Here is a 26,590-nt window from a genome sequence, read left to right on the forward strand (position 1 = left end):
TAGAGTTAATATTCTTAAGAGTGATTGGAAAGTGGTCACTGCTGTGAAGGTTATCAGAGACCTTCCAATCATAGTCCAACAGCAGCGAAGGAGAACAAATCGTCAACGTATGTACCCGTTCCTGGATGCAAATACGTCTGTGATTTGGTGTTATATAGACACAAATCGTGTCTAGAAATGAAGTCTTTTACTTGTTGGCCTCTGTCACTTATGTGATTTGATTCCCATAAAATGTTATGGGCAATAAATTCGCTGAGTAGAACAAATGGCGCGGCAGTAGTTGAACAAGGTTGTCTAATTCGTTTGGCAGTAGGTTGGTGCTTTGTGATATATAAATGGAACAAAAGGTAATCACTAGATGCAGAGTGAGGCTTACAGCAATGGTTTGCAAATTTGTGTTTAAGGGGATAACACTACGAGGGGCCCGATCGTTCACAACAACGCCAACTCTTCCTAGAATGCAAAGTAAACATTTAAAAGTAGTGTGCAGCATTGTGAATGAAATCCCAAATAATCCTAAAAGTTCTATTACAAGTCTAAAAGTATAGTGTTGCAATTGAATTTCAGATGTGTTCCGAATTCCGATTTTGAATGTGGTGATGTGCCAATAGTCTTAAATGTGCCAATGTACAACTAGTATTGGTGTATCACAATAATTTAATCCAGAATGTATTTGAATGAGTCCTCAATAATCACAATGTATTATTTTTGTCCAAAATATAAACGAGCACTTTGTAATTCCAATCAATATTTTTTACATTAGTTACCTCAAATTATGTCTGAACACAACCATATACATTTCTACTGATTAAAATTAAAGGAGAAATTTTGTTGACCTCAACTTTATATAAATCCCACTTGATTTATGTTGCAATAACGTTTTTGAAAAAAAAAGCTCAATCATTTTAATGGAAAATTACCCCAAAATGTAAATAAATTCGCTTCTAGAACCTTCTAATGTCATAATAAAGGTTATGTCCCAAACTCAAATCCAATATCTATTGATAATTTACAAACAAGAAAAAAACAGGTAGCACCAAACTCTATCATCATTCATGGACACAGATCAAGCACATAATATAACCATTATTATTTAGAAAAAGGATTCATGTTCAGCCTGCTGCTTCATCTTTATCTACAATATCCTTCAACAGTATCAGCATCAGTTATATTTCTGATTATGAGCACAAAACGCAGCAGCATACTGTGGCTCCACAAATCCAGTATAAACTGTTGTGTTCCTTTTGGTCAATTATATATCAAGTACTTTTCTCTAGATGTTTTTCCAGGCATGATGTGTCAAAATTTTAAAATTATTGCAGATTAAATAAAAATGTGTTATATCAATACTATTTTTATTTTAAATGCATTATCCTTGGGTAAATGCATTTTATATTCAGACATCAGATTTTACATCTGAAAATAAACATAATTTGCATCTATTATGTTAACTGTGGTATATGCAACAGTGTATCGACCTTTTCCCTTCAGCTGGTGACAATTTCGGTTGTGCAATCTTGTCTCAATATGACGGAAGTGATGTCCCAACCTGCCTTACCTTATCAGTAAATGGCCAAAACAGGGTGGTTTGGCCATTTACTGATATGGTAAGGCAGGTTGGGACATCACTTCTGTCATATTGACAAAGGACATGTTCACCTATCACGGCAGCACAATGTTATGTCCAGTCCTTTTCAGTGATGAAACCAATGCAAGAATTGCTAAAGCAAGCATGACCCTTGGCAGACTATGTGTAAATGTGTGGGAAAACAGAGGCATCATTCTGGAAACTTAAGGTCTACAAAGCCATTATATTGCCGACTCTGCAGTATGCATGTGAAACCTGGATGGCATACAGACACCATGCTAAGAGGCATTACTATTATTAGTCAAGGTGCCCATAACTGATGCATGGACCTCAAGAATATGTGGTCCAGTGTCAAATTAGCATAACATTTTCAGAGCAAACTCAATTTCTTATAAGTGCATACCACTGACGTGAATCAAATTTCACCAGATGCAACCTTCTAATTAATTATTCCAATAAAGACTGTAGTAGGACAGAACAATTCATGAGAGCACTGCATACCTACCTAAATCAACTAGTTAATGTTTTGCTTGAATGGTCAGTTCCAAAAGCAGAAAGGTATGATTGTGATGTAAAGGACTTTGTGAAAATGCATGCAAGATGGGTTTATCTAGCAATGAGTACTCAAGGATTTAATTAGTTTTATGAAATAATGTTAATGGCATCAGATATACCTCACTGCTCTTTCACATGTTATGGGAGGTGGAGGGAATATTATTTTTAACATGTAACTAGTCTAATCTCTAACATGAAAATCTTGGTTTATTCTGTCCAGTTGTAATTATTTTTTATTGCATTTAAACATTTTGGTATCAGTAAACCATACAACTATTGATGTAGGTTACCTCAAATCTTAAGGCATACACGCAAAATTGATTCATATAATTGTTTTCTGCATATGTTGATCCACAAATCCTCTGCTGAGATTTCTCTAGTGAACGGTTTTAGAGTAAGGGAAATAACTCTTGTGAATAAAATTCTTCTCATGCTTCTGATTAAAATTCTTATTGAAAGGAAAATAAATTAATCTGGCAAGAAAAGTATACCAGCAACACTTCGTTTTCAGACATTGTTTGGTGGCATTTCCTTATTATTAAATAAATGTATATTAGAGGGGATACAGTTCTGACATTTTTAGATCATTTGATCGATCGAGAGAGATTGAGAGAGAGAGCAAGAGATCCAAATGTGTAAAGAGAGATCTAAATAACATACATAAGGCTAGATATATTTCCCAAATGGGGAAAGAAGGTAGTTAAACCTGTCTTAACAGTCACCTGTTTACAATGGCCATTCTAAGCATCCCTCTAATTTCTTATATAAATGCCAGGTCTTTAATGGTCACCTGCCTTTTGCAGGCAGGTGTTTCCTGACGAATTGGTGGCTTCAGTGACTGCTCCAAGTACGCAAATGAACACATATTTTGTTGATGAGCAAGATGTCGTTTAGATAAAGTACATCATGTGATTTGATATTTAAGCATTTCATATCTCGAACATATGGTCACATTGTCAGTGAAACTAAATGGTGTCAACATGTCAGCTTCAAAAGCAAGGCAGTTTTTATCCTGACTGGCAATGATCAAAGCAATTCATTTCTGCATGCTGGTAAAAGTAGTTGTGTTATCACAGCAGAAATGAAACCGCCTTATGTCCTAGTGTGACAGGTATAGTTAGATATCTGCAATTAAAGTTATCTCTGAAGAAATAAAGGATCGTCTTTTAGAAGAGATACGAGTTACATCCCTTTCCATTAGGGTAAGGAGTCATTCATTATTCAAAATGTGTCTACGAATGCATGTGAAGTTTCAGTTTATGGGCCACAACAAGTAGCCATATACAGCTTCTTTTTTACTTTCGGTTCATCAAGGGTCTCTCACATAAACCTACTACTGATCTTGGTGAGTTAAACGACTGACTAATCCGGAAATTGTGTTAGCTAGAACAAACTAGGATTGATGTATGTTATTAAGTTGTTGATGGTTTCGTTTCTTGGATTAAAGTGAGCAGGATACAGAAATCTTGTATTGATCATAAATTTAGACATATACCCATAATTATGACTATGTTGTACAATTCACATAAGACAATCGTGATAAAATATAATTTTTAGATGGTGGACCTGTGAACAGGTGTCACTTGTGTGCAATGGCCAGTTTTGTGTTTTCCACGAGTGGCTGCTCTTGTCAGGTTTGACTGTAGTTCCAAATGTGATATCTAAACTGTATCAATAAAAGCAGTATCACCACTGTGACATTATCTTTTTCTCCCCTTGATGTATTTCAATATTTCATTATGAAATATATAATGAATAAAATAAAAAAATTTGCAACAAGACATTAGCAAAGTTGGGGTTTCTTGAGACTGCATGTGTGACTTACAAAATGGTAGGGAACTCTGGAGTTCTAGGAGTTCACAAGGAAATTATATGAACACTTTTTGATTGGGAATTGGTATCATTTCATGCTAGAATGCTTGCTGTGAAATTTGGTCATCTTCTGCAAGTCTATTTCTGAATAAGTCCTTTAAGATTTATTTAATTTTAGTGTGTATGTGTGTATGATTTGGATTTTTAACATAGCTTTAACAATTTTTCAGTCATATCACTACGATGTCTGCAGTGTGGCAGTTTATAGTGATGTCTAGCACTGGGGCATCACGCCGCAAACATGTAGCATGATGTCCCACCTAGTCACATTATCCTGACACCAAGCTGACCAGTCCTAACACTAACCTCTTAATGCTGAGCACCAAGTGAGGCAGCTGTTAGGAACATTTTATAAGTCTTTGGTATGACTCGGCCAGGGATCGAACCCTCAACCTCCCGCATCCAAGGTGGACGCTCTAACCATTAATTTTAGTAATGATGGCCATAACTGATGGCATCAAATTTATGCCAGGTTGCTTTCTATTGTCTGTTAAATTCTGGCAAGTAATTTTGGTTGTATATGTTTTGAATAGACTTAATGCATTTTATGGATTTAGTACAAGTAGCCATAGCAAATCAGTACAATCTGTACATCATCTGTATAAATGTGAAATACCGCCACTCCGGCATACTTCTGTACAATCTGTACATCATCTGATCATCTGTATAAATCTGAAATACCTCCACTCCAGGATACTTCTGAGCAATCTGTACATCATCTATATAAATCTGAAATACCTCCACTCCAGGATACTTCTATATAATCTGTACATCATCTGTATAAATCTGAAATACCTCCACTCCAGGATACTTCTATATAATCTGTACATCATCTGTATAAATCTGAAATACCTCCACTCCAGGATACTTCTATACAATCTGTACATCATCTGTATAAATCTGAAATACCTCCACTCCAGGATACTTCTATATAATCTGTACATCATCTGTATAAATCTGAAATACCTCCACTCCAGGATACTTCTATACAATCTGTACATCATCTGTATAAATCTGAAATACCTCCACTCCAGGATACTTCTATACAATCTGTACATCATCTGTATAAATCTGAAATACCTCCACTCCAGGATACTTCTATACAATCTGTACATCATCTGTATAAATCTGAAATACCTCCACTCCAGGATACTTCTATACAATCCGTACATCATCTGTATAAATCTGAAATACCTCTACTCCAGGATACTTCTATACAATCTGTACATCATCTGTATAAATCTGAAATACCTCCACTTCAGGATACTTCTATACAATCTGTACATCATCTGTATAAATCTGAAATACCTCCACTCCAGGATACCTCTTTACAATCTGTACATCATCTGTATAAATCTGAAATACCTCCACTTCAGTATACTTCTATACAATCTGTACATCATCTGTATAAATCTGAAATACCTCCACTCCAGGATACCTCTATACAATCTGTACATCATCTGTATAAATCTGAAATACCTCCACTTCAGGATACTTCTATACAATCTGTACATCATCTGTATAAATCTGAAATACCTCCACTCCAGGATACTTCTATACAATCTGTACATCATCTGAATAAATCTCAAATACCTCCACTCCATGATACTTCTATACAATATGGCAAAATTCTATTGAGTAGCATCACAGAAGTTGTTTAAAAGTTTTTCTTGTATTAATAATAGTGGCCATATCTGATGGTGCCGCAGCAACCATTGTACAAAACAGAAGCTCCAAATGATGGAGGTTGAAAATGTTTGACTTTGACTAAATATCTGAAAATGTCTAGAAATCCTTCTCAATCAACTAAGGGAAATACATGCAAAGTTAACATTAATTCAAAATGCCTGTATCTTCTTGCTACATTACCATACCCAAGTTTGACTACAACAATGTTCAACTATGTTGATGTCAACAAACCAGGTGAAACCACATTCTAACTGAAAATTGATATACAACTGTTTGCATTGTGTAAAACTTGATCCACTGTCATAAGGTATTTCCCAGAATCTACAAGACAAATGAGAAGACAGAATCGGACATTATGATATGGATGTCACTTTTATTTCATATAATTCTGTACTGAAATTTCAACACTGAAACAAATTTTCTTGATGAATGACATTTTAATTATCCCAGATCTGATTAGTAAGGATTATATTAGCCGAGATGCCAATATTTTGGGTAAAATAAATAGTATCTCCATCATGCAACAAATTGTACCCAGCTATAATAAATGACACTGGGTGCTCTTTAAATTAATAAACCCAAACCTACACAGATCTGGCCCCGTAGTCACAATCTAAACTGAGCAGCAAAACATAATTCTGATTCAAGACATAAATATAATAGTACAAATAGAAGAACAATATAAAATTAATTCTGAAGTCTGGGCAAGTTTATTGTGAGTATACTAAATGAATATCAAAAATGATATTTTTGATTTTGAGCTGAAATTCTGTGCTGGACACATTTTATGACTGACCCTATTGGAAAGGCTTTAAACATGCTCAAGTACCACATATTTTTAAAATCTGTAACTTTTAATAAAAACAAATCATAATCTGAGAAATTTCTGAAACTTGCTAACTTTGATTTTTCTACTTGCATACCAATCAACAATATGTGGACAGAATAAGAACATCATGAAAAAAAAAATCAAGTGTATAGACGTTTCCCTGATGCAGAAACTCAATATTGTCCATGCCAATAACAAAAACAACAACAAAATTAAAGTCACACCAGGATTATGATGTACATTCTCTCGCTCTCACTCATTCAGGTATGGTAATTACTATATATGTGCTTACAAGTCGGGTACAACTGCAAACATAAACGACTGCGTAACACACCAGCAAATCAGAGTCTTTGTTGTCTGTTGTCCTAATAAACTGCAGACCCAAATCTACTGGTGCATTATGCAATGGCTTGCAGCTGGACCCAACTTGTGAGTATATATGGGAAATAATTCCAAGCCCATTCAACAGTTCAATAGGTCAGACTCTAAAAGAACTTGGAAGCTATTTGACACTGTCAAAATTAGTCCATTCAACAAGTTGGATTTGAAAACAACCTAATGCCATCGAACAGTGTCAAAATTAGCCCATTCTAAAAAGTCAGAATTCAAAAGAACTTAAAGCCATCTATCAAACCCAAGCATTTTTAAAAGATGGGTGAACATGAATGATCATCCGTCACCTATGTAAATGTATATGTAGACATCTAACCATAATTTCTGAGCCCTGTGCAGATGACATTTAAAGTTGTGATAGTTGCCCTATAAGAAAGTTAAACAAAACTACTTCAGAGTTCTAAAGGGAGTCCAAAAGAACTGCTAAGTTTGGTGAATTTCATTGTCAATATCTTTATTGCAAAGACTAACCTGATAATTAGCAAAGCCAATGGAATTCTCACAACAACTTCTGTCTGTAAGTCACTGAGAAGGCCATGCTTACAGATTCTTTTACACCATATGTTAAATAAGCAACCATAACTATCTTACATAGTGTATGTAGAACAATCTTGCTTTGTAAATGTCAACCATGTCAATTTCATCCACATTTACACAATGAAATAAAGTGCAAAGCTCAATTAGGCACAGAAGATGAATTGACAAATTCTATGATGACACTGGAAGGAATTGTGAATATTTTAAAAATATTCTGAATTATTTTACAAGCAATGTACAAAAAAAACCGGGTCTTATGTACATGTAATACAAACATTCCTTTGATACTGAAAAATAAGCAATGACTTTTATAAGAAACTGGACAAAATGTTCAGCATAACAGACATGTCTACTGTACCACAAATACATTAAGCATCACTCTTCCACGTAAAAAATTCTCCTACTGCAAAATGCTTACTAAAAGAGAAGAATACAGTACAGTGAATGGCACATTATACACCTCCCTGTTTAACAGTCTTCTATGTAGACACTAGTGAGGTAGAGTTGACTTAAGTGATTATAGACTAAAAGGTCTCAATGACTTTTAACTTTCGTCAAGCTGTGCAGCCTTAAAGTCCACCTGATGTACTGAAATAGTTATTTTGTTGTTTGACTTACAGTGACCATGACCTCTGACCTTTAGACTCTACATTAAGACATGTACAAACCTTCTACAAAGATTACTCTAAGAGAAAAAAAATGTTCTGCAAAACCAATTTTTCTTTGAATCACAATGACCTTTGACCACTGATACTCAAAAATAAACAGGGCTCCTCAATACATTCAAGGACAAGCCCTCCATAAACTTCTGTCATGGCATGTGGTCTAAAACTAACATTATTATGCAAAAACCATTTTTAAACTGTCTGCGTGGGCTTGAGTCTTGGGCTTGGCCAATGTATGTGAGAAAGCTTGCCAGTAACTTCTCGTGGGTCAGTGGTTCTTTCTGGGGTTTTCCCAGGTTCTTCCTTCACCATTTATACTGGCTGCCATTTATAGCCTATCTTGTGCTGAAAAATAGTGTTAAACCCTACATCAACAACAACCATTGTTAAAAAAACATCTCATGTCATAATAACCTTGACCTTTGACACCAAAAATCAATATGCTTATTTTACCAAACACAGTCCTTCTTGAAGGTAGACGTCTAACAACAAAATTTTGGGGCCGACACGATTTTTCTCATTTCATTCATGTTGATATCTACCTTTGAACCACAAAATAAACAGGTTTGTTCCTTTCCACAAAGGCAAACCATCCACAGAGTTTGATCCATGTGTGTGATACAGAACAAATGTTCTTGTGCAGAGACCAGATTTCGGTTTTGGTATTTGAACTTGACATAAAAACTGACAAGTTTCTTCCTTATCCCAAGTGCATGCCATCTGCAAAGCTTAGTAACTGGTCTTGTTGGAGACACTATTTTCTTCTTTGAGTTACTGAAAGTTAACCTTTGACCTTTTAACCCCAACTTCAATAGAGTTCTTCAATAACCCAGGTGCACAGCATCCACTAAGTCTGGCAACTATAGATGGTGGACAACTCAAGTTACAGTGTGAAAATTGGCAATATACTGACAAGTGGATGGACACCACCCTGCTGGACAACATTATAACATGATCTGTTCTGCGACTTATGCCAGGCATACAAATACCAAATGAGCTGGAATATGCATGACCCTGAGTACTCCTGTATCCCACTCCGAATTCATTTAACATCAACTGCCATATCATTGGACTCCTGTAAAAATATCCCACTCCGAATTCATTTAACATCAACTGCCATATCACTGGACACTACCTTCGATCAGTGATCTAGTGACAGTGTGGTGCACAAACTGTGTGCTTCAAGTGTAGTAACAACAATTCAAATATCCACCAAAGTTATGCAACACCATAAGGCACAATACTTGTTACTGACATCATAGTACACAATCATTAGCATCATCTGTCTACTGATATCCTAGTACCCAATGATTACCATCATCATCTGTCAGTAATATATCAGACAACCATAATATCACTTTCAAAACATTCTGTACTGCAGCCCATCTCTTTTCAAGATTGCCATGGTAAATTGAATAATCATCATCCCACATAATACAATATGCAGTGTGGCCACAGTATAATGGAACTTAGTTAAAGTGGAGTCTTTTTTGCCACACCTAATACTGTATGCAGTGTAAGCAATACACAAAGAGACTTAGTAATACAAAAGTATGGTCATACTAGCCATACTTAGTACTGTATGTTGTGTAGTCAATAAATAACTAGATGGATTAAGATTACATCTATGCGGATTTATGCAAAAATAAAAATGTGGTGCACTGTCAAGCCCACCAAAAATGTTTTAAAAACTGATGCTGTCACTTCATTGTAAAGTATCTATTTTAATTTCAACAGCGACTTGGAATAAAATTCCTTTCATTAACTGGATTAGAGTGGTGGACAAAGATCAGACAAAAAGACCAAAGAAGAAGCTGTAAAATGTACAAGAAAGTCAAATGAATTTAATCTGTAGTACATCTCAGTTTGTGAAGCCATTAATTCTCAGGATCTAATTATCCTGAAATGTTAAGAGTACCAGTCTGTGTTTTACGTAATTCCAGTTAACAGTACTTCTTCAAACACATATGACTAAATTTTTAATTTTCCACATCCTCTCTTTCCAGATCCGCTTCATCACCTTGGAGATAAGCAAACTTGTTAGCATCACTCCAATCCTATAAAAAAAAAGTGCATAATGAACTTCTTAACTTGAAACTGTTCCACATCTGTCAGTGAAACTACAAAGCTTCAACCAAGTTACAATTCAAAAGAGCTAGTTTGTGTTAACTAGCAGCACATCAACAGCAGAATGGATAACTGTATCCTTAATGGGATCACATTATCATTGTATTCTTAATGTGATCTCATTATTGTATCCTTAAGGTGATGACATTTTTATTGTATTCTAATGCAATCACATTATTATTGTATCCTTAATGCAATCACATTATTATTGTATCCTTAATGCAATCACATTATTATTGTATCCTTAATGCAATTACATTATTGTATCCTTATTGTGATTGCATTACTATTGTATCCTTAATCTGATCACATTATTATGTATCCTTAATCTGATTTCACAAGCTCCCTCCTGGTCACTTTTCTAAATAAATTAATCTGACTGATATCACAAGGATAATTATTACAACTGGGTACTAATGCAGTAAGTAAGTCTATATTTCAGGATAAAGGGGTGATGGCAAAGTTTAAATTCAATTTAGTAAATAATGTGACAGCTTCTAGATAACCAAGTTGGTTGAAGAATAGACCCATCTGTTGGTGAATGACTTTGAAAGTGAAAATTTTGACCCTCCCACAAATCTAGCAAAGTCATGAAGCTGCATCCTTATGAAGCTATTGAATGACCTGAGAAGGAAACCCAATGTGCCATGGCTATAGGTCCTAACAGGTTGAATCATCTGGGAAGGTAACCCAATGTGCCATGGCTATAGGTCCTAACAGGTTGAATCATCTGGGAAGGTAACCCATTGCACCATGGCTATAGGTCCCAACAGGTTGAATCATCTGGGAAGGTAACCCAATGTGCCATGGCTATAGGTCCTAACAGGTTGAATCATCTGGGAAGGTAACCCAATGTGCCATGGCTATAGGTCCTAACAGGTTGAATCATCTGGGAAGGTAACCCAATGTGTCATGAACATAGGTCCTACCAGGATGAATCATCTGGAAGGTAACCCATTGTGTCATGAATACCATATTTTCCCGCATATATCCCGCGGGTTATACCCGATTTTACAAACCCCGCAGGGGGGTGGGGGTGGCGGTGCGGGTTATATAAGGGTGTGGGCTATATCACAAATTTTTTACACGTAATAATATTTCAATATATTGTTTGAAAAACATAACCACATAACTTATATATTGTTCTAGTTTTGTTTTGCTAGGGTTGGATATTATGGCTACTACGGTGACTTCACAACAACTTACGGTATCGGGACCAAATCAACATTTCGGGATAAAAACTTAAAATTTCTATTCTCGGGTAGACGTTGGCCGACGGTCATTCGTGTTCTGACTGACAATTGGTTCCTCTTCATAAATTTATATACCCAATGCACTCCTCCTATAAAATCATCAATGTGCTTCTCTGCCGCCATGAGTTTGGCCTTCAGTTTGATGGCAACTGTCGAGACTGGTCGGTTGTTTTCCCGCTGGGCCACGATCCACTGCTTCAGGTCAGCTTCAAGGTGAAGCCATTTTGCTTTAGGTCCGCGACGAGCACGTTTTCGTGGATTCATCTTCTCCAACGTTCCTTTTTCTTTTCTCCAACCTCGGATTACACTCTCATCAATATCAAATTTTCTGCCTGTGGCTCTATTGCCATGCACTTCAGCATACGCAATGGCAGTTAGCTTGAAGTCGGCTGTGTAAGACTTTCGTTTCGGCATTTTTTTAAATTAAACAGAAAGAAATTATTTAAACTCAAATCTACAATTAAAAAGAATACAAGATTATTTAGAAATGTCCGCGTTTATGTAGCCTGTAGTTCAGGCACAGCTCCTATAGACAGCCTACGCGCACAAGCACTGTGTACCGAGCCTGAATACCGGTAGTTAATTGACGTCATGCGAGCTACATTCGAAATTGACAATTGTGGCATTCAGCCTCAGGACCTCACACCATTGCGTATCCGGCTCACAAGTACCTGGCTTCAAAATTCAAATCTGCCGGCTGCCAGCCGGAATATAGCGGAGGCAGGGTGACTAACTTGAACTGATGCAGAGGGATGAATATGGACCGTAGCCGACTGACTTGATAGCGTAAATACAAATTTGCATGTTGGGCGGGTGAGTGAATATGTAGTAGTTGTAGTATCATTCGTCATCCACGTGTGAGCATTGACGAATTCGGTCCTTCTAAAAACAGTAATGGTAGACAATGTGAACATACACAAAAAGTTCATCAATCTATGGTTGCGGGTTATACAAAGGTGCGGGTTATGCCAACGATTTTTTACACAAAACCTCAAAACCCGCGGGCTATATGAGGGTGCAGATTATCTGAGTCTGCGGGATATATGCGGGAAAATACAGTATAGGTCCTACCAGGATGAATCATCTGGGAAGGTAACCCGATGTGTCATGAATATAGGTCCTACCAGGTTGAATCATCTGGGAAGGTAACCCAATGTGCCATGACTATAGGTCCTACCAGGATGAATCATCTGGGAAGGTAACCCAATGTGTTATGAATATAGATCCTACCAGGATGAATCATCTGGAAGGTAACCCACGGCACCATGGCTATAGGTCCCACCAGGACGAATCATCTGGAAGGTAACCCATTGCATCATGGCAATAGGTCCTCCCAGGTTGAATCATCTGGGAAGGTAACCCAATGTGCCATGGCTATAGGTCCTACCAGGTTGAATCATCTGGGAAGGTAACCCAATATGCCATGACTATAGGTCCTACCAGGATGAATCATCTGGGAAGGTAACCCAATGTGTCATGAATATAGGTCCTACCAGGATGAATCATCTGGAAGGTAACCCATGGCACCATGGCTATAGGTCCCACCAGGATGAATCATCTGGAAGGTAACCCATTGCATCATGGCAATAGGTCCTAACAGGTTGAATCATCTGGGAAGGTAACCCAATGTGCCATGGCTATAGGTCCTAACAGGTTGAATCATCTGGGAAGGTAACCCAATGTGCCATGACTATAGGTCCTACCAGGATGAATCATCTCGAAGGTAACCCATTGCACCATGGCTATAGGTCCTACCAGAATGAATCATCTGGAAGGTAACCCATTGCACCATGGCAGTAGGTCCTACCAGGTTGAATCATTTGGGAAGGTAACCCAATGTGCCATGGCTATAGGTCCTACCAGGTTGAATCATCCGGGAAGGTAACCCAATGTGCCATGACTATAGGTCCTACCAGGATGGATCATCTGTAAGGTAACCCATTGCACCATGGCTATAGGTCCTACCAGGATGAATCATCTGGAAGGTAACCCATTGCACCATGGCAATAGGTCCTACCAGGTTGAATCATCTGGGAAGGTAACCCAATGTGCCATGGCTATAGGTCATACCAGGTTGAATCATCTGGGAAGGTAACCCACTGTGCCATGGCTATAGGTCCTACCAGAATGAATCTGGGAAGGTAACCCATTGTGGCATAGTTATAGGTCCTACCAGGTTGAATCATCTGGGAAGGTAACCCACTGTGCCATGGCTATACGTCCTACCAGAACGAATCATCTGGGAAGGTAACCCATTGTGGCATAGTTATAGGTCCTACCAGGTTGAGCTGAGCCTATTGGGATGAAAAATCTCTGAGATAAAAGCTGGAAAAACAAGGATTCTGACTCCATTCCATGGATCAGATAACACAAGTTTCACTCAAATGCAATTCTTATGGAGACTGTTGTGCTGAAATGCGTAGCAAATTCATCTGATTTTGGATTATTTCCCAATATACAGAAAGAATAACCCATTTTATCCAGGAAGAAAGTGTCTGTGATGATATGTCATCTCCCCCCCCCCGATGGCTAAGAAGTCGCAGGATCTCACATCATAACACTGTCAGTCCTGTAGATGACCTTGAGATGAAGTGTCCAGACTAGACACCTCTTTCACTACAAAAATCTTGATTCCCCATGAACAGGAATAGCCAGTTCTTTGCGATGAAAACATGGGCTGTCAGGTGTTATACTGTCCCATTCTGTCAGAACTGCAGGGTTCTGACTGCAGAGCCTGATACTGAACTGGGCTATTGAATCCTCCGTGACTTTGTCAAAGTCCGTATGGTTTGGTTGTTGTTGTTGTTGTTGTAGGGTTTAACGCCATTTTTAGCTCATGATAGGCTATACATGGCGGCCAGTATTAATGGTGGAGGAAGAACCCGGGAAATTCTCAGAAAGAACCACCGACCCTCGAGAAGCTACTGGCAAGCTTTCTCACATATCCACATTGGCCGAATCTGGGACTTGAACCCATGCAGACAGAGGTGAGATGGCAGTGATCCGTAATGGAGAGCGCTTTAGACCACTCGGCCACTCGGGGCCCCCGTATGGTTTGGTAGTGGGTTATAGGATATGTACTCTATAAAATCTGTTCCTATTTCACCATGAAACACAATATTTGACAAGGGCTTAATGACAAGGGCTTCACCATTGCCATATCTGCTATGTGTATGCAATGCTCTCTGAGTCAGCCACTCTACCCACATCAATGAAAGTTGGTTTTTGCTGATTAGAATGCTGAAACTTCTAGTGGCAATAGCAGGACTTCTTTGATTGACACTTGGAAGGCATTGTCTTCTCTTGTCAGTGCAATTATGGAGCTTATGAGTGTACTTTGTTGAGTGAACCTGGCAATGTTTATGCCTTCTGTACAAATCTGAGATGAAACTGGAGAAGATTGTCAACAGGAGTTACCCACCATACTCACAGAATGTCATGATCGGGATTTTATTACCAAGTGAGTGCTCCCTTTGAGTGACATAGACGTGAGAACGCAGTAACTCTACTGTAATGGGGCACTAAACTGGGCACCAGATGCGTTGAGTGACCTGTGGCTCATTTATGAAAGTGCCTTGTTGCATGAAGTAGGCTAACTGCACAAAGGCTTTCTTTTGGTTTAAATGACAAGAATGAATGTGATAGTGATATGTTGTAATCTGAGATGTATAGCAGAGTCCAGTTTTGATGGAACAGTGACATTTATCTTCATGCGATTGTGAATTTATTTTGTCAAGGCAGGTAAGTGGATGTTTGATCCACAGAACCAGTCTATACAGCTCAAACAAAGACCTGTCTTTTGGTTGTTGTTGTTGTTGTTGTGGGGTTTAACGCCATTTTGCAGCACATGATAGGCTATACATGGCGGCCAGTATTAATGGTGGAGGAAGAACCAGAGAAAACCCCGGAAAGAACCACCGACCCATGAGAAGCTACTGGCAAGCTTTCTCACATACCCACATTGGCTGAATCTTAGACTCGAACCGCCGCAGACAGAGGTGAGATGGCAGTGATCCGTAACAAAGAGCGCTTTAGACCACTCGGCCCCCCCCCCCGTCTTTTGGCTAAATGGCAAATACAACTGTATTAGTGACATGTTGTGATCTGAGGCAACTGTCAAAATGCAGTTTTGTCAGAACAGTGCCATTATATTATACTGTCATTTGCACTGAGACAGGTTAGGCGATATTTGATCCACAAAACCAGTCCATACTGCTGTGCGACATAATATCTGAGTGGGCTTGCTTTCATCTCCATCTCCGCCAATATAGTAAATAAGGGCTTAACATCTTTAGCTTGCTATATATACAATCGACTATAGTGGTTAGATATGATAACGTCCGAATGGTCGCTAAGAAAAACACTCTTTGAGTGGCAAAGGCTTGAGAACAAAGTGAAGCAACATCCCTGGTTACTTAAACACTGAGCTGGGCATTATTTGCATTGTCTTGTAGCACTATGTGGGTTAGACTAGTTGCCTGTATCTTGTGGGTTCAGCAAACTGAACAAAGATCAATTGTCTGGTGGCTGACAATGGGCAACTGGCTGTGTTATTGATCCATTGCAATATGAGTCATGGCAGAACAGGTCTATGGTAGTTGGCATGATGTAGTACAGTTCATTAGGTTGGAACAAGGTATTGAATATTTCAATAAAGCTGGTCTGTACATCTAGTGTCAGCAACTGAGGTGGTTTGTTTTGATCCTGATCTTGATCAGTGGAGGTGAGAAAGGAGATTAGGTGTGGAGTCCAAGCAGTAAATATACTACTGGTGGAGGTGAGAAAGGATATTAGGTGTGGAGTCCAAGCAGTAAATTTACTACTGGTTCTGCTAATAAAGGTTTTCCATTGTGCAACGGTAAGGGAGGATTAGAAGCTGTAACCAAACATGATAGCTTGGCTTGCATTGTGATTGGTGAACTGTATGGAGTGCAATACTACACATGGTGAAGCCAGTCATTTCATGCCATGAGCATGCAAACTGAGGACATCCTCCTGCTTTAAGTTTTCCCATTCAAATGCAGTAACCTTTTTATTATATGCTCATTTTCTTATTCTACCTAAAGCTTACTTACATAAACAAAACATACGAGAAACAAAGTAAATGAATGTATGCCGTATTCCAAATTAAATACACAAGTGCAGATTCATCATTACACAACATTATTAATGCGCACATAACTCCACCCCGATAAATTTGAACTTAAGTTGTGCGCTAGACATAAGTTTCGAAAGAAAATGGTGTTTTTGTCTACTTAAAATTTGGAGTCATATTGTGAATGAATGCATATTGCAACAATTTTTCCATTTGAAATGGAATGAATAGATTTTGGTAGTTCTGGCAATTCTACAAAATTTTTTGATTATGGAATATATTCATCTGTGCAAATTGTACATGAAATACATCGGACTGAAGCAGCGACCAAGAAGCATGTTGACATCTGCAAGTGTGTTTCTGTTCAGTCATTGTCTATTTGAAATCATGTGGGAAAAATAGAAAGTCTTTCAATTGCAATTATCAAAAGATGCTATGGAATATAATGTTTATTTCATTTTGAATGCAATAAAGACGATGTAATTGCACTTGGAATATATTCGAAATTACAGTACAATTTCGAAATGTGTAATCAAGATTGAGAACCTATGACATGGCTCATGTAATTCGGATTTGCATAACTAAGAAAGTACATTTTGAAAAATTCAGGATGTAAAACTGTAAGTATATTTTTTGCCATTCTTATTACCAGCTAAAGAAGACAAAGTTTATTCCTTGTCACTTGCATGTTTTTTGTAAGGACCCTGTCTGGCATCTGCTGTATAGCTAGCCTAAATCTGAAACACTGTATCAAAAAAGTTAATGCAGAATGTGCCAAAACAGCTGGTATGTGGCAGTCCATGAACCATCTGCTTTAATTCATTCAGAAACAAATTTCATCAACCAAAACGTAAAGCACCTACTACATGAGTGTACATGATTTGTTTACAAATCAAAAATGCTGGCATCTGCATCCATTGTTTGTTTACAATAGAAGGTAGTTCCTTTATGCAAATATGAAGGTGCGCAATATCGTAAAATACTGAACGATTCTGACAATGTAAAGTTAATGGAGCCAAAAATGAGCATATAATAATAATAGTTATATGTGGATTGCAAGGCTTCTCTGTAGACAGCATGTCAGTAGGCACAAGCAGATGTAGTAACTTATCTATTTACAAAATTTGGCACAAATACCTGTATCAAGGGGTGATAACACTAACTGCCCCTTCAGTTGGCAGATAACTTTTTAACTAAAAAGTTTTAGTCTGCGAGGTATTAGTAGTCTCCTAAGGTATAATGATTGGGTAGCACATTTGAAGAAGAAACACATATACTTCAAGTGTTATCACAAGCATTACTTCTAAAATAACAATAAGTGTAAGAGTTTTAACTGGTTGTCCTGCCTCAGCATCAATCATGTTCTCACTTGACCTTTCTTATTAACCAATCATAACTGAACATGTGATGCAATAGAGATATGCAACATGATTATCAACAATACAAAGACAAGTCCAGTGAAAGTGACAAGTGAGAACTAAACACTAAGAACTTGCCTTGTGAGGAGACTCCAACAAATCTTGAAGAAATGGCTTACCTTTTTGTTATCCATAACAAACTTTGGCATTTCCTCTATGGATTTTGGAAGTGGCTTTTCTTTCTTCTCTCTGAAAACATGGATTAATATTCTTATCAGAAATGAAATGATGTGCATTCATTCCAGTGATACACTTATAGCATGGTCTTCCCCAGTACAATTTCCATAGTACAAGTCTTCCCCAGTACAAGGTCTTCCTCAGTACAATTTCCAGTGATACACTTATAGCATGGTCTTCCCCAGTACAATTTCCATAGTACAAGTCTTCCCCAGTACAAGGTCTTCCTCAGTACAATTTCCATTGTACAATATCTTCCCCAGTACAATTTCTATAGTACAAGGTCTTCTCTATTACAATTTCTATAGTACAAGGTCTTCTCTATTACAATTTCCATAGTACAAGGTCCACCCTAGAACAAAAATCAATAGCATAAGGTTTTTCCCCCCCGAGAACAATTTCCATAGAACAAGGTATTCCCTACTACAATTTAAACAGTACAAGGTTTTCACTTGTACAATTTCCATAGTTACTAGGTTTTCACTAGTACAATCTCCATAGTACAAGGTCTTCCCTAGAACAATTTCCATAGTACAAGGTCTTCCCCAGAACAATTTCTGTAGTACAAGGTTTTCACTTGTACAATTTCCATAGTTACAAGGTTTTCACTAGTACAAATTCCATAGTACAAGGTCTTCCCTAGAACAAATTGCATAGTACAAGGTCTTCCCTATTACAAACTCCAAAGTACAAGGTCTTCCCTATTACAAACTCCAAAGTACAAGGTCTTCCCTAGAACAAATTCCATAGTACAAGGTCTTCCCTAGAACAATTTCTGTAGTACAAGGTCTTCCCTATTACAAACTCCATAGTACAAGGTCTTCGCTAGAACAATTTCCAAAGGACAAGGCATTCCCTACTACAATTTCCATAGAACAAGGTTTTCACTAATACAATTTCCTTAGGACAAGGTTTTGACAAGTACAATTTCCAATGTAAAAGGTCTTCCTTAGAAATAATTTCCATAGTACAAGGTCTTCCCTAGATACAATTTCCATTGCGCAAGGTCTTCCCTAGAACAATTTCCATGATACAAGGTCTTCCATATCACAATTTCTGTAGTATAAGGTCTTCATTAGAATAATTTCCATAGTACAAGGTCTTCCCTATTACAAATTCCATGGAGCTCCTAGTGGCCGAATGGTCTAAAGTGCTCTCCATTACGGATCACTGCCATCTCACCTCTGTCTGCGGCAGTTCGAGTCTCGGATTCATTCAATGTGGGTATGTGAGAAAGCTTGCCAGTAGCTTCTCATGGGTCGGTGGTTCTTTTAGGGGTTTTCCCAGGTTCTTCCTCCACCATTAATACTAGCCGCCATGTATAACCTTTCGTGTGCTGAAAAATGGCATTAAACCCCACAACAACAACAACAAAAACCATAGTACAAGATGTTCCCATGAACAAAATCCCATAGTACAAGGTCTTCCCTAGAACAATTTCCATAGTACAAGGTCTTCACTACGATAACTTCCATAGTACAAGGTCTTCTCATGAACAATTTCCATAGTACAAGGTCTTCCAAGAACTTTTTCCATTGTACAAGGTCTTCCCTATATACAATTTCCATAGTACAAGGTCTTCCCTATGATAATTTCCGTAGTACAAGGTCTTCTCTAGAACAATTTCCATAGCACATGGTCTTCCAAGAACAATTTCCATAGTACAAGGTCTTCCAAGAACAATTTCCATAGTATAAGGTCTTCCCTTGATACAATTTCCATAGTACAAGGTCTTCTCTAGAACAATTTCCATAGCACATGGTCTTCCAAGAACAATTTCCATAGTACAAGGTCTTCCAAGAACAATTTCCATAGTACAAGGTCTTCCCATATACAATTTCCCTTGTACATGGTCTTCCAAACTAATCCACATTTTGGATGACTACTATTGGAAGATGACCATACTAAACCATGTGTTGAATGACAGCTATAGGAAGAAGGCCATACCAAACCATGTGTTGAATGACAGCTATAGGAAGAAGGCCATACTAAACCATGTGTTGAATGACAGCTATTGGAAGAAGGCCATACCAAACCACATGTTGGGTGACTGCTATTGGAAGAAGGCCATACCAAACCATGTGTTGAATGACAGCTATTGGAAGAAGGCCATATCAAACCATGTGTTGAATGACAGCTATTGGAAGAAGGCCATATCAAACCACATGTTGGGTGACTGCTATTGGAAGAAGGCCATACTAAATCATTTGTTGAATGACAGCTATAGGAAGAAGGCCATACTAAATCATGTGTTGAATGACAGCTATAGGAAGAAGGCCATACTAAATCATGTGTTGAATGACAGCTATTGGAAGAAGGCCATACCAAACCATGTGTTGAATGACTGCTATTGGAAGAAGGCCATATCAAACCACATGTTGGGTGACTATTACTGAAGGCCATACTAATCTATACATGCCAACCCTTGGTGAGGAAAAAGTGTAATCCAAGTGGACAAAAAGAGTAATCCAAGCAGAAAAAGAGTAATCCACATATAACATGATAAAAGTTCAATGAGCATATGTACAAAATTATTTATTTATCCCTCTGAACTTTTAACATCAATTACTGCTTCAAGTTTTCATATATAACACTTTGAGCTTTAAAAGCAACAGACTCTCATAATGCATTTCAAAACACTTTGTACCAGCTGAGACTAGTAGAGCACTAAGCGCTGGGTTACAAAGCCTGGATCTGAATACAGTTTTACTTTTGTTAACAATACTGAACAATCTCTCACAGTCAGCATTAGAATGGTGAAGAAAAACTATTCCTTTCATAACCTGACAAAGAAGAGGAAATTTATATCTTCCAGTTACTGGGTCTTTAAACTGGGAAATAACAGGGAAAAAATGAACTCTGTCCGCATGAAGTACATTATCAGGTAGTGCCAACTTGATACTTCAGGAGTTCTCTTAATTTATCAACAGCCTTTCCTGCAGCATGGTGCATCATATGACAGAGACAACCTGATATGATCAATGATGGAGACATTAAAAAAAATACTGAATGCAACTCCTTTATGAATTCCAGTCATCACTGATGCAGTATCAGCTAAACTCCATACAGTTCTGCCAACTTTTATTTTTTCAAAGCATTATCAAGCAAATAAAAAAATGTTTTCTCTAGTGGAATCTACTGTTAATTCTGGTAATGAAAGATGAGCACTCTGACTTTGCCCTTTTCATTGTCAAAGTCTCTTACACAGACTAGGTACAACTTTTTGTCATCATAATCATTACTCCTGTCTGTTGCATTACTAAACAGCCCAATTTTCATGGATTCTGCAATTTTAAGTGAAGTATCTTCTGCTAAACGCCTAACAATATTAGATGATTTTGTTCTTGCACATGCATATTTTCTGCAGTTTTGGAATCAGGAAACATCCATTTGAACAAAGGACCAATGTAGTCTTCTACTGGCAAGGGTAGTCGTTGTTCTATTAAGAACTCTGTATATAATGCCTCAGCATTTATAACATTTGTGTCAACAATTTAGTTCTGCTGTAAGAAAAGAAGTTACCTTAGTAATGGAGTTAGTAAAATGAGCTAATTCAAGGTTTATTTGTTCTACTACCATGACCAATACTAAAATCCTTTCCACACAGCCAGCAGGGGGCATGAAGCTGCCCTAGAATGGAATGCTGTATTGTGTTCATGTATTCATCTCTGAATTGAATTTTTGTCTTTTCCTAATCCATCTGTGAAATTATTTGAAAAACATTTTTGTTCTAACACATGAATCGATTAGAACAAATCTGCTGACTTTTAGTGCCAAATAACTAGAGACTGGTTCTGTACCAGATATTTGAACAAAGAATCTGAGAGCAAAGATTAAAAGTTAGAAAACCAGTCTGTTCTCTCCTTACTAAGCCATACAGCTGCTATAAACAGAACAGAGGTCAAAAGTTTTAAAGCAGAATCTGCATGTTTCTTGCAAATAGGGCAGCTGCTATAAATAGAACATAATACTGTTAGGAAAGTGCATGCAAGTCTATGGACAAGTGTACTCTTATGTCGTAGTTACACAGAAGCCATCTTTTCTAGAATATGGTCTGTGGGATTAATGGGAGGTTAAAAACAATGAGAAAACAAATTATTAAATTTTTGGAGGGGGCTATACCGAAAACACATAATCCAAATACATTTATGTGTAAAGAGTAACCTAGTGAACAAAAGCGTAAAGGTTGGCATGTATGCTAATCCATATCTTCAATGACTGCTATTGGAAGAAGGCCATACTAAACCCTGTGCTGGATCTCTGCTACAGGAAGAAGGCCAAACTAAACCACATGTTGGATGACTGCTATTAGAAGAAGGCCAAACTAAACCATATGTTGGATGACTGCTATTGGAAGAAGGACAAAGTAAACCATATGTTGAACGACAGCTATTAGAAGTAGTCCAAAGTAAACCATGTGTTGGATGACTGCTATTGGAAGAAGGCCAAAGTAAACCATGTGTTGGATAACTGCTAGTTTAAGAAGGCCTAAGTAAACCATATGCTGGATGACTGCTATTGGAAGGCCAAAGTAAACCATATGCTGGATGACTGCTATCGGAAGGCCAAAGTAACCATATGCTGGATGACCGCTATTGGAAGGCCAAGTAAACCATGTGTTGGCTACTCATCTGATTAAATAGTTACCAATCCGTTCGTGATGAATACTTAAATAAAAGAGACTCATGAATAGTTCTCTTATGTCAAAAACCCGACATAATGGTGGTCTCATTATTCTTGACTTGGTGTAGTGAACAAATATGACCGAGTATAATAAAAAAAATTAATTCCTGTGTATTTGGTTTTTACTACAATCTGAGGTCTCATAATTAATTTTATGACTCAAGGGTCTCCCTGGGGAACAAGAAACTCTGACAGGGAACCTGATTTTCAGAGCTGGTTGCCAGGGTCAACCATGGATTTTCAAATGTTTTCTACTCCTGATGCATACTGTAAAACTGTATGTTTGAAAGATTTTACATGTTTTACCTTTATCTTATTTTATAGTTTTAACAGAATTGCAACATCTTTAAAACTTTTAATTATCATCATCGTACTTTACGTTAATTTTTTTGGAAAGCTTTATCTTTCTTGAGATTTTGTGAGCAATTCTTTATTATTTAAACTTGAAGAACGTTACTTTTAATCAGCAAAACATAGCCTGTATCATTCTGATGTGCCATGAAACCATACAACTACTACTACTACTACATAATGTGTCAGGGTATAGAAGACACCAAACAATTAAAAAATAACATTATCAACGATATCAACGTTCACGAAAACCTGACATTTAGTTGTATTTTTATAAAAAAAATGACTGTTCTAAATTCTGCTTTACAAGGTATCAGTACTGTGTTAGATTAAAAGCCAGCTTATATTGGGTGAGTAACCATTCAATAACATCAGTACTGTCATTATTAAAAGCCAGCTTATACTGGGTGAGTAACCATTCAATAACATTAGTGTCACTATTAAAAGCCAGCTTATACTGGATGAGTAACCATTCAATAACATTAGTACTGTCTATTAAATATCAACCTAGGCCACCCTCACCCCCAAATATGTGTGTTTCTGGTTGGCTGACCATCCCTGTTTTTCGTTTCTGCCTTGAGCTCTTTTTCTACCAGGGAATTATTTTACACAAGCCCATACCAAAATTAATTTGTGCATCTAACTGAGCCAATTTAGCCCAGTACTTTAATCACTTAGTACATTATATATACTAATCATTATAATATATATAATGTTTCCCCAAAAAAATTCCCTACCTACCTATCCTAATTTTAAAACCAGTACAATAAGAAACATACATAAAGAATTTTTTTGCCTTATATTTATGGAGTAACCATTCAATAACAGCATTACTGTCCACTATTAAAACCCCCCTCATATTGGGTGAGCAATCATGAAATAACATTAGTGATGTCCACTATTAAATAACAGCCTTTACTGGGTGAGTAACCATTCAGTAACATTTAGAATGGTTCACTCCTAAATGCCAGCTCTTACTGGGCAAATAACTATTGAGTAACATTATTACTGTACACTGTTAAATACCAGCTTATACAGGGTGAGTAACCATGGAATAACTTTAGTACTGTCCTGTTATATGCCAGTTTTTACTGGGTTCCAAGGGTTGTCATCGCTGGGGGCGGATGTGGGAGATAAGCACCCACTTCCCTTGGAAATCTCCCAATGCTTGCGTCTGATAGAGCCTTTGACAACCAAATCCAGCTCCAGGCCTTCACGAGTGGCAGAACCTGTTTAATCTGACTGGAGAAGGGATGACAGGCAAGTTTCTGGTGCCTCAAAACCAGATGTTTCGGGCAGATGGGGCTCGTTAACCTTGGGTGGTCGCCCATCTAGGAGAAGGTAAGCTCCGATTTCAAACCTTCGCTGCCTTGCGACTATACCCTCTCATGGGAAAGGCTAAGGGAGTAAACCCCAACAGAAAATCCGGAGATGGAGCCCCTCAGGCGATTTGGCATTGATTTCAGTGTCATCTCGGCAACTCCTGTGATGCAGCTGGTGCCATGACGTATCGGCTTGTCCTTTCCCTTGGATCCATCAGCTGTGTGTAGAGGGGGGATCAGCTGCATGGGTAACAGTTGATTCTCCACACCACCCTGCCCAGGCTTGCGCCCTGAAGAGGACACTCCAGCTTCGCTCCACAGCGTTGACACAAGGCCTTTGAGAAACTGTCCTTAGATAAAGCCCCAGGGAAGGATGGCATTGCAGCTGAACTCATCAAGTGTGGAAGTAGCGTGCTGCTCACACACCTGCGCGACCTCCTCTGCCAGTGCTGGGATGAGGGTGCAGTGCCTCAGGACATGAGAGATGCTAACATCATAACCCTGTGTACAAGAACAAGGGCGACAGAAGTGATTGCAACAACTACAGGGGCATATCACTTCTCAGCATTGTGGGTAAAGTTTTCGCACGTGTCATCCTGAACAGACTGCAGACACTTCCTGACAGAGTGTACCCAGAGTCACAGTGTGGGTTTCGCGCAGATAGGTCCACAATCGATATGATCTTCTCCATCAGACAACTGCAGGAAAAATGCAGAGAACAACACAGACCCCTCTTTCTGGCCTTTATAGACCTCACCAAGGCATTCGATCTGGTCAGCAGAGACGGACTCTTCACAATCCTGGCGAAAATTGGTTGCCCTCCAAAGCTGCTAAGCATGATCCAGTCCTTCCACGATGACACGAAAGGCACAGTGTAGTACAATGGCTCAACATCTGACCCCTTTGACATCCGCAGTGGAGTTAAACAGGGCTGTGTCCTTGCCCCCACGCTCTTTGGCATCTTCTTCGCAGTCCTGCTAAAGCACGCCTTTGAGACGTCTACAGAAGGGATTTACCTGCACACACAATCAGACGGCAGACTGTTCAACCTGGCATGTCTTAAGGCAAAGAGCAAAGTGCGTGAAGTCATCATCAGGGACATGCTCTTTGCAGACGATGCTGCTCTAGCCACCCACACAGAAGCTGAGGTTCAGCGCCTGATGGACCGCTTTTCGAAAGCATGCGACAAATTTGGGTTAACCATAAACCTAAAGAAAGCAAATGTGATGTCTCAGGACGCGGACCTCCCAAGCATCATCATCAACAACTAAGAACTTGAGGTGGTCAAGCAGTTCACGTACCTCGGCTCTACCATCACCAACAACCTCTCGCTCGATGCTGAACTCAACCAGCGGATCGGAAAGGCATCAACAGCTCTCTCCAGGTTGTCACAGAGAGTGTGGAACAACAGCATGCTGACCCTGAACACTAAGATCACTGTGTACCGTGCCTGCGTGCTAAGCACTCTCATGTACACCAGTGAAACCTGGACTCTGCACGCCTCACCTGGAGCGATCGAGTAACAAACAACGAGGTGCTTGAGCATGCCAAGATTCCCAGCATGGTCACACTCCTCCGCCAACGTCGCATCAGATGGCTGGGCCATGTACATCGGATGGATGACGGACAGATCCCCGAAGACATTCTTTATTCGGAACTCACCTCTGGCAAAAGGTTGATTGGACAGCCACATCTCCACTTCAAGGATGTCTGTATGCACGACACAAAAGCCCATGACATCGATGTCAACACCTGGGAAGAGCTCGCTCTAGACAGATCAAACTGGCAACATGCTCTGATCACTGGTCTGAAAGCCGGAGAGGACAAGCTACGCTTGCTTGCTGATGAAAGACGATCGCAGAGGAAGAAGAAGCAGCTCCAACCAACACCAGATGCAACCTTTAAGTGCAGCAAGGACTGCCACTCCCATGTTGGACTACATAGCCACAGCAGACGCTGCACAACCACCAACTGGGACATCTCTCATGGGCGCAGTTCCATCATTTCTCGAGACTAACAGATGCCAACACACTGGG

The 26,590-nt window shown here is 38.6% G+C and overlaps 1 protein-coding gene across 2 annotated transcripts in view; it reads right to left on the bottom strand.

The window, feature by feature from the left end:
* Positions 1–6,057: 6,057 nt before the first annotated feature.
* LOC149792076 (eukaryotic translation initiation factor 4B-like) overlaps positions 6,058–26,590 on the bottom strand; it is a 78,085-nt gene continuing 57,552 nt past the window's right edge. For both annotated transcript variants that reach the window (XM_089970586.1, XM_089970585.1), the window contains exons 16-17: positions 18,141–18,210; positions 6,058–10,185 (exon numbers count right to left, since the gene is read on the bottom strand). In XM_089970586.1, coding sequence (XP_089826712.1) covers positions 10,108–10,185; positions 18,141–18,210 — 148 coding nt within the window. In that variant the 3' untranslated portion in view covers positions 6,058–10,107. The remainder of the gene's footprint in view (positions 10,186–18,140; positions 18,211–26,590) is intronic.

Source organism: Sinohyriopsis cumingii, chromosome 9 (assembly GCF_028554795.1).
Source record: "Sinohyriopsis cumingii isolate HCF-2022 chromosome 9, ASM2855479v2, whole genome shotgun sequence".
NCBI lineage: Eukaryota > Metazoa > Mollusca > Bivalvia > Unionida > Unionidae > Sinohyriopsis > Sinohyriopsis cumingii.